The sequence below is a fragment of the Leptidea sinapis genome, chromosome 14, assembly GCF_905404315.1.
Source record: "Leptidea sinapis chromosome 14, ilLepSina1.1, whole genome shotgun sequence".
Classification (NCBI taxonomy): Eukaryota; Metazoa; Arthropoda; class Insecta; order Lepidoptera; family Pieridae; genus Leptidea; species Leptidea sinapis.
Genome location: NC_066278.1, coordinates 9,692,715 through 9,703,074, shown reverse-complemented (window position 1 = coordinate 9,703,074; position 10,360 = coordinate 9,692,715). Strand labels below are relative to the sequence as shown.

General features: G+C 33.7%; 1 protein-coding gene across 2 annotated transcripts in view; it reads left to right on the top strand.

Annotated features, from left to right (window-relative positions):
- The first annotated feature begins 1,064 nt into the window (after positions 1-1,064).
- Positions 1,065-10,360, top strand: part of LOC126967993 (protein croquemort-like) — a 69,583-nt gene continuing 60,287 nt past the window's right edge. For both annotated transcript variants that reach the window (XM_050812753.1, XM_050812754.1), the window contains exon 1: positions 1,065-1,252. In XM_050812753.1, coding sequence (XP_050668710.1) covers positions 1,139-1,252 — 114 coding nt within the window. In that variant the 5' untranslated portion in view covers positions 1,065-1,138. The remainder of the gene's footprint in view (positions 1,253-10,360) is intronic.

Here is a 10,360-nt window from a genome sequence, read left to right as displayed (position 1 = left end):
CCCGTGTGGTACCGTTGCATTGCAATAATAATCGTTACTAGAATTAGATTAATTAATTAGATTGTATAAAAATACACAATAATTTTCATACTTTTTAGTGCATATTAAATCTATTATTCTGGAATAGTGTTTTTTGAGTCGGTTTTTTTTTTGCTATTTTTTAAATAGGAATCCAACGTTGCATACAATAAAAGTGCTTATTATAAAGCACACTATTAAATATAATTATAAAAATTATATATTATGCATATTGAAAAGAAAATCAATCAAAATATAATAAATAAATCAAAAATACAATATATTTTTTTTAAACTTACATTACTAAAAAATATAACAAAAAATAAACACAAAAACTTAAACAACTGAAAAGTAATACAATTAAAATACAATATGAACTTTTAAATATATCAATATGATCGTAAAAATAAAATAAAACAAAAGGAAACAAACACATCTTGCAATACAATATTAAAACTAAGAGGCATTTCTAGGTGGTGAACATTTCTTTACTTTCGTTTAAAAGATGAAGCGGTTTGTTTGAAAATATCTAAACAATAAATAAATATGTATAAGTAACAAAAATAATATATAAATATATTTACTAGTGGAAGCAGTAATGTGTAAGCATTACTGTGATTCGGTCTGAAGGGCGCCGTCGCTAGTGAAATTACTGGGCAAATGAGACTTGACATCTTGTCTCAAGGTGACGAGCGCAATTGTAGAATGTTCAGAATTTTTGAAGATTTCAAGAATCCTGAGCGGCACTGCATTGTAATGGGCAGGGCGTATCAATTACCAACAGCAACGACTTATGCCTCAAGGTGACGAGCGCAGTTGTAGTGCCGCTCAGAATTTTTGGATTTTTCAATAATCCTGAGCGGCACTGCAATGTAATGGGTAGGGCGTTTCAATTACCAAGCTGAACGTCCAGCTCGTCTCGTTCCTTAATTTTATAAAAAAAAACGCTCAGAAAACGCCTCATGTATGTCAAGCTGAAACGCACTGTAAAAGTTTATCAGCGTTGTATTAACAGCGGAATACTTCATATCAATGCAATCGCGGGCGGCCTCGCTTGTGTGATACGCGTCGAATCTGTTTCGTGTGCCCGTGAAAATCCCCGTGCAGTGAAGTGCCGAAAATGGTGGTTAGCCAGAAGAACCTGTGGTTGATTGCGTTTGGTATCTGTTTGATTCTCTTCGGTGCCATTTCGTACTGCATTTGGCCGACGCTGTTTTTATCGCAAATTAAAAAAGTAAGTGTATTTTAAAAATTCAATTTTGGTAATAATTAAATGCCTTAGGTCCTCAAATGAAAATTAATAGAATTTTTGGTTAAAAAAAAAACCGCTACATTATTTCAATAAATATGTTTTAGCAAAGTTATTGTACTTAGACGGTAGATGTGCATTTTTTATTTTTTATTTATGTTTCATTATTAATTTATGTTTTTTTTCTAGAAAAGAATTATCCCAGTAAGTGAATTTGTAATTCTTTTTGAGATAAATACTTTTTCTGAAACCTGAAAACTGAACTAAGTTATTGTGAAACAAAAATGTTTTTTGAAACTGAAGGAATTGTAACAACAGTGATAAACTGCTGGCGATGCAACGAGAGTAGCTTTTTGTAAAGAAAAAATTGAGCTATTTTAAGTAATTTCTATTTAAGTTCTGATAAATAATTTCGACATACCTACTTCATTAAGATGTTATAAAGTAGATACTAAGGTAAACCCAATAAAAACTATTAAACACAAAGACCACTATATTTAAATATTATATACTTAATCTTATTATTTTTTTTTGTTTTTTAATCCTATTTTTGTCTCCTCATGTGTGCTTATATTTAAAAGTATAAACGTACATATATATTTATGTGTGTATATATATCCTATATGATGTTAATTTAATGCTAAGTTAAGTTAATTTTATTTTTTTAAAGTGATAACCCTCACTTCTGGGATTAATTACACACATTAGTTTGAAAACAAAATTTATGATTTCTCCGCGGAGAGGTCGCGGGTTCGAGTCTCGCATCGTGAACATAATTTGTGCTTTATGTGAAGTTATAAATCAAACCTCCTAAGCCTTTAGGTTACCTGGAAGAGATCGCTGATTAGAAATAAGGTCGCCTAATTGTACTAATAGCAACTATGTACAAATTGTATTATTTTTAGTGCAGTAAAGTATTTTTATTCATTCATTCTTACTCAGATTAAGCTTATTACGTTTAAAGCAGAATATTTTTTATTTTTTACCGACTTATGGAAGAGGGAAGAATTCGTTTGTAACATCAGAGCTTAGTTCTAAATAAAATGATTTGAATCTTTTTACTTGCGGAGAAAAATTATAGTCGATTGTCTACGAACTAACCGTACCTTCAGTATATTATCTACTAGTTGGCCCGACAGACGTTGTTCTGTACATAATAAAAAAATTACTACTACTGGGCCAAAGGAATACTCGTACCAAATTTCACGTCTCTACGCCTTATGGTTCCAGAGATATCGTAAACGCTTACAAATTGTACATATGACGATTTTGAGCTCTTCAAGCTCAAAGAGTTAGCTGTTCTGTGTTTTTGAGCTAAAATACTATTTTATAAAATTTTAAACCGCTTTTGAAAAAATAAACCGATTTTCACGCAAGATTTCAGTCGAGCGGTAAAGCCATTTAAATACCTTTCCAAAAAAACACAGAAATTTTTTTTCGTACTTTTTTTGCGATTTCTTAAAATCTACTGGTCCGAATTATTCAAAATCTAAGTTTGGTCAAGCCCTTTCGAATGGCGCCAACCGCAATGAAATCGGTCCAGCCGTTCAAAGGTTATAAGAGGTTTACACACACACACACATACACACACACACACACACACATACACATACATACAGATGTACGGACACCTCAGGGAAGCTTCCTAGGACCTCAAAACGTCGAGATCTGATGAAAACTCGATTTTCAAAAAACGGGGTAAAATAACTTATAAATAACTTATCGATTTATAATTTTCAAGCCGGAAGTTAAAAAAGAACAACTATTATGACTTATTTTGTCACCACAATGATGATTCTGCAAAGTCGTAGCAGGTACATTATTTTATTCTATCATTAATAGTTTGAACAGCGCACATGATGTAAAGAATATTTTAGGTAATTTTTGATACCTTGGGTTACATAATTGGAGTTTTAGTAAGGATCCCTATTTTTTTTTTTTTGAAAATATAATATAATCTATGTCACCCGGGGATGTAGCTTCCCAACAATGAAATAATTTCTAAAATTGGTTCAGTAGTTTCGGAGCCTATTGAATGCAAACTTTCCTCTTTATAATATTAGTAGAAGTAGATACACCAAATTTGAAGTTCTAATGAAATTTGTACGATAAGGCTATCGATAAGTGATAAAGCCGGAATATTGGCGATTTAAAAGAACCATGTATCTAGCCTTGTGCCTATTGGAATGGTTATGAGACGAACTCTAATAAAAATTTACTAGCTCGGGTGAGCGACGTTCTGTACATAATAAATAAAATACTGTTTTTTTTTATGAATTTTTCAAAAATATTTCATAACATCAAGCACTATTTCGTAAAATATGCTCTCTTTTGTTTAAATTAACTTGTTTTACGGCAGAACTGTCAAACCTTGCGTGAATAAATTCTGTCATAGAAAATATGTCCATACAAAACAAATATTGTGGGTCCTAAATCGAAATAAAAACTATCCTATCTCTCAAGTTGGACTTAACTGGACTCCATAAAGTAATCCTCATGAAAATCCGTTCATTAGTTTAGGTGTTCACTGGAAACAAACATCAGGACACTGGTTTTATATTATAAACTAGCTGACCCGACAGACGTTGTTCTGTAGATGATAAAAAAAATATACTGTTTTATATTTCAAAACATCAAGAATTATTTCATAAAAAATGATCCCTGCTGTTATAATGAAATTGTTTTACAGCGAAACTGTCAAACCGTGCGTCACTAAATTCCCATAGAGAAAATATGTCCATACAAAATAAATATTGAAAATAAAAATAATTATGGGTCTCAAATCGAAATTAAAACTATCCTATATCTCAAGTTAGACTAAGCTGCCCTCCATAAAGTAATCCCCATTAAAATCCGTTCATTAGGATATTTTTAGGAGTTCATCGCGGACAAACAACGTGTCACGTAATTTATATAATATATAAGATTCATAATAATTTCGAATTACTTTAATAGTAGGTAATGTTTTTGTAACGAGTGTAACATATTAAAAATAGGGAAGATCACTTTAAAATATATCTCTACATTAATTTTAAGTCGGTGGTATTAACCGGTATATTTCGTATTAATATTACATTATGTTAAATGTATAAGTTTTAGATATGGACCAAAATTGTTTTATTCTTAGTTTTTAAATTCGGTTCTTCAAATAAAATTACATCTTATCGATAAATATAGAGAACATACGGTGCCTAAATAGCAATAAAAATTACTACTTGAGAGCAAGATGTATTAATGAGACATTATCCATTTTTATAAGAATGGATGTTTGTATGGGTTTTATCGTTATGAAAATTTGCATGTTATGTATTTTTTAGCAGCTGATGCTACTGCATACCGACCACAGTAACTGTTAGCCGATCACCATAATAAATTGGAATCCTGCTACATTTGTACAATAAGAATATCATATATTAATACAGAATGTAATTGTTAAGTGCGACCAGGAGGTCTATTACCAAAATCGAAATCCGAAGTTTCGGTCCGAAACGAAAGAACGATGAACTTCAAATTAAATCCTATTACCAAAGTACTTCGGATCCGAACAGTGCGAATAGATTTCGTTTCGGAACCTTAAAATAACCACAAAAAGTGAAGTTGTAGTTATGATCATAATATTGTTAAACAACGAAAAAGTAAATTTCAAGTGAATTAGGGAATAACGTAAACGAAAGAAAAATATCAAATCGCGAACTTCGTTTCGATCTTCGGATCCGAAACACTTTCGTAGTTGGGAAAATGTACGATCCGTGAACCGAAACATCGTATTTCGATTTTAGTAATAGGGCTCCAGGTGATAATTCCGTTACAGTTACAGATATCAAAAAACTTTAAACTGATGTTGACAGTACGTTAAGGTTAAATGAGGTAAACGATTTAATAAAACGAGGTGTATCCAAAATTTTGATATTACATTCTTTTATTTTATTAAATGTATAATATGATATTAAATACTCCCATATATTTTATTTAGTATGAAATTAGTAGAAAGGTCAAAGTAATAATACAATAAGAACGTCACTTCGAATACAAAATTTTGTGTTTCTGAAATAATATTTAATTAAAACGTAGTTCTATCACTTTATTATGTTAATAATCAGTTTCCTTTAATATCAGTAAAAAGTTAAAATAACCTTTTAAAATAAGGATACCAAAATCTTTCTACTAAATCCATGCTAAATGTATGGGAGTGTTTTATACCAAAATTTTGGATACTTCTAGTTCTAGTAAAAAGTTATTGGTGTTATCTAACTAATCACGATCTTTGATATTTGTAATAGTTACGGAATATTTGCTGTATTCATATACAGCGTGTAATCCTTATGTATTTATTTTATTTATTTATTGTTCAATTAGCACGGCCCACTTACACTAATTAGATGAAACACGAAAAAACGAAAAATTACAAACAAAAAATGGAATGTTAAATAATAATTGAATGAATTAAACAATTTCAATGCTCTCCGCGTAACTTAGTAGTTCAGAAACTGGGGAAGTCCATCCATCATTGAATGGGTCCCATTGAGCATTCTTGTCCAAGAGCGCGTTGAAAGATACCAATGGACGCGGTATAGGTACCATGGCTCGGGCAACAGTGCGATGAAGCGAGATATTTTTTGTGGGCAACGATTATTAGCATTTAGGGAAACGTATACGACACTATAATTGCTAATGAAGATCTGGGGCTTCAACGTCTCCTTGTAAAATTCGACACATAATTTTTAGCTGATCGCAAGTCCGCCTCACCTCCAAATGTATTTTTTTATGAAAATAAGGGGCGAGACGAGCAGGACATTCAGCTGATGGTAATTGATATGCCCTCTCCATTAAAATGTAGTGCTGCTCAAGATTATTGAAAACCCAAAAATTCTGAGCGGAACTACAATTGCGCTCGTCACCTTGAGACATAAGATGTCAAGGTTCATTTGCCCAGTAATTCCACTAGCTACGGTGCCCTTCAGACCGAAACACAGTAATGCTTACATCACTGCTTCACGGCAGAAATAGGCGCCGTTGTGGTACCCACAATCTAGCCGGTATCCGGTGCAAAGAAGCCTCCCACTGGTACAACTGTGTGAATATATGAATGTATAAATTCAGTTTGTTAAAACCTTTCAATTTAATGAGATATAAAGTGTATCAATTATCATTAAAGTCCAATCCATCGTGCCATATCATTATTTCGCGTTACCGTTATTCGCGGTGCTGTGATTGACAGACAGACAACGCTTAACCCAAATCGGTGAATGCAATGAATAAAACAATAAACACTTTACTTATTTAGTTTATTTTTTACCATGTGGTAATTATGGTAATAGTGCAATTGACAAATAGAAAATAAAATAACATAGTGTTTTGTAACATTAACATATTTATAAATATATAGATTAAAAAAAAACATGTTCCTATATGAATCTTATTTTGTGTAAAAAAATCAAACGGACTATAGATTTTTATTCAGATTACTTTAATTAGTTATGCAATTTATAGGTAGGTAATAATATTTATTAAAAGAGCGCAAAACCAGAATTGTGGGAGACTTTCTTGTACCGTTTCTTCTCTCTCAAAGCACTTAAGCAAAAAGCTGTGGTAGTGGTTTTATTGCCATTAAAAAAATCTCAAGTAATATGAGATTATAAGAAGCTAAATGAAAGAAAAAATTATTAATATTGAAATATTAATTAATTTTTATATCTTTCGAAAAGTTAAAAAAAATAGCATTTTAAATGTTGTGTTATAACAACTGAAATTGTTATTTTTTCTGATACTTAATTATATTTTTTCACTAGTGTATTATATTGGGAATTATTTATGTTAGTAATCTATATTATTCAGAAGTGCTCTGTGAACGGCTGGATCACTTGGCGTTGCGTAGAGACGTCGCTTCATTGTGTGTCTTCTACCGCATTTATCACGGGGAGTGTTCTGAAGAGCTGTTCAACCTGATTCCCGCCGCCGAATTCCACCTTGGCACGACACGACACAAGTTAGGATATCATCCCCACCATCTGGATGTGTGGCGGTCCTCCACAGTGCGGTTTTCAAGGAGCTTTCTTCCACGTACTACAAAGCTGTGGAATGAACTTCCTTGTGCGGTGTTCCCGGGACGATACGACATGGGTACTTTCAAAAAAAGCGCGTACTCCTTCCTTAAAGGCTGGCAACGCTCCTGTGATTCCTCTGGTGTTGCAAGAGATTGTGGACGGCGGTGATCACTTAACAATAGGTGACCCGTACGCTCCATTGTCCTCCTATTCCATAAAAAAAAGTAGGTAGTGAAAGATGGAAAAATATTATACAAATTAGTTGTTTGAGATTATATTTCATCTTGGTACCTAATAAAAAAAAGTGAAAATATAATAAAAACAGAAGAAGTTGCGCGATCAGCAATGCGAGCATAAACAAAATATTAATCTAAACTGTATTTACAATCGGTTAAAACGGCTTAAAAACTATTTTTTGTTTTTTTTTCCTTTTTTATCTTTCAAAGGAAAGGCTTGACAATGATTAATTTGAACTGTCTAAGGCTGCGGGCTCACTTCAGTGACTTGATTGATTCTATTGTACAAAAAGTCTCAATTAAATTATTAAGACATTCGTGAGTCATTATTAAATTATCTATTTAAACGGATTTACTCACGTCCGAAACAAGTCGGTACCGACACCGACAAAACGTGAGTAAAGCCGTATTAATAGATAATTTAAAAAGTCTCAAGTCTTATTGTTGAGTGAATATTGGTGATGAATCTATTAAAATTCCAAATTTCAATTTAGAATCTTAGATCAAGGATTGGTCTCCGCTAAACTCCAACTAGAGACCGCACTACCTAAGAACAATAGCTTTTTTATTACGTCAACTATTAGATGCTTGTGTGCGTGGCATCTTGACACTTAATGGCATCTTTCAAATTTTGTAACATACGCTTCGTGTTATCTTATAAGAAATTAATAAAATATAAAATACTTACTGATGATAATATGTGATCCCAGTGTCTTTCTTATTTCTTTATTATTTTTACAAAGTTTTACTATGCGACCCGGCATTTTAGTTTAATTTATTAGCAAAGTTTGACAAAACATATGGCTCGTCAACGTTACCCATTATTCGATACTAGCTCGAGTACGCCTACTTGGGTGTAGTATTAGTTGTCGCTCTTTGTGACTACACCTGCGGTATCTAGTTGGAGTCTTAATCTAAGTGTATGATTCAATACAAACGACCAAATGTTCGAGCTGGAGGAGTTTCTATGTATCCCAATGTATAAAAATAATTTAATGATATTTAAGTAAACGTTGTTTAGCTAATTTATGCGAAATAATAATATTTTCATTGGATTTGCCATTCCAATATCAGCTCTGCCCATACTCTCTTGTCACACTAGAGGAATCGCAGAACGCTTTTTGAAAAAAACCGAAAAAGTCTCTGACATAGCCCGAATGATTGCGAAACTGAAGTGGTAGTTGGGGCAGTTAAGTCCTCGAATGGAAGAATTCATACTGGGAGAAGTAGTGTTGGTAAGCCAGAGTTATAAGATGAACTGATAGTCAAGGCCGCAAGTCGTTGGTTGAGGGCATCGAAGGCTAGTGGAGAACTTTGGGTAGGCCTTTGGCCAGCAGTTGACGTCTGAAGTGAGTGTGAGTGAATTGTCCTAAAAATACAGCGCAAAGAGATTCACTGTATAGTTTATTTGTACGTGAAAAACAGTTTCTTGAAAACTGCACTGTGGTTGAATGTCCACATCCAGTTGGTGAGGATAATGTTGATAATGAGCATGTGGTGTATAGAACGAAGGTAGAATTTGGTGGCTGAGATCAGATCACAAAGCTTTTTGGAACACTCCCATGATGGATGTAGTGACACCCAAAAAACAAATAAAGTGAAGAGGTCTATGCAAAAAGCGGTCAAGCCATTTACAGAGTATCTACGAAGATATGAGCAACTCAGCATTGCACGTGGTCACGTGGTTTGAGCTGATACTAAGGTGCAGTGGATTAGAAATGAGAACAATAGTCCATTAGTGGCAGAATCTATGCCTAACAGCAAGCTAGAATGTGGGCCGGCTTAAAGGATTTTTTTATGAGTAGGACATTCAACTTGTTGAAGGTGCATAACAATCCAGTACCGCTTAACTGAAGCCAAAATTTTGTGTAGCATTCAACTGAACTCGTCTCATTGACACCTAAAATCTTCTCTTCTCTCTTTAGTCCAGTAATTTCACTATCTGCGGTGCTCTTTAATCCGAAATACGTTAACGACGAAGCGAAAAGCTTGCACATTACTGCTTCATGAAAGATTGCAGGAAAAGGCACCGATGTGGTTCCCAACTAGCCAAAACCCTGTGCGAAGAAGTCTCCCACTAGTGCAGTTGTCTTGCTCTATTGATTACCTCCACTTTGTTTAAAGCCTTGCCTTTAGCTTCCAGAGGACGGTGGAATAAGCAATCACTCGAAATTTCGGGACTCTATATTCCGGTATCGGTGAGGTATTAAGGAGAATGTTATCGAAGAGCTGTGATAATAGTGTTAAGATTACAATTATTGCACCATAGTTTTTGCTTGCTTTTGTACATACTAATGAAAGGAAATACAAGGAACTATTTTTAGCTGCTAGGCCTTCATCTCTTAAAGGTTAAAAAGCGACCTTTCTTACAGTTTCGGAGTGGTGTTGGAAGGAATGCACCCTATTTATTTGTAGACTTGTAGTTGTTGTTCGCGCCTGGTCAATGGCGTTCTACAACGTGGGCATATGAGCACTACATTCCCAAGCTAGCAATACTCGGATGTCCCAAGAAGGGCCTAGCAAACACATATCCCAGCGTGAGGCGAGAATTATCTTTTATTGTCACCCAGTTGAATGAGACTTCGTTAAGAATCAAGGCTAGTTGCTCAATCTCTAGGTGGTGGTGTATGAAATTTAAGATGGTGTGGATTCCCCATTCGAAAGACAAGATTCTTCGTATGAAGAGACAACGGACATAGAGAGGGTTAAACATTCCTCATTTAAGAAATATGAGCTTGACATTTGACACAATAACAGACATTTTGGATCATAATAGTTACCGCTTACAATATTGTTTTATAAACAAGATTTAA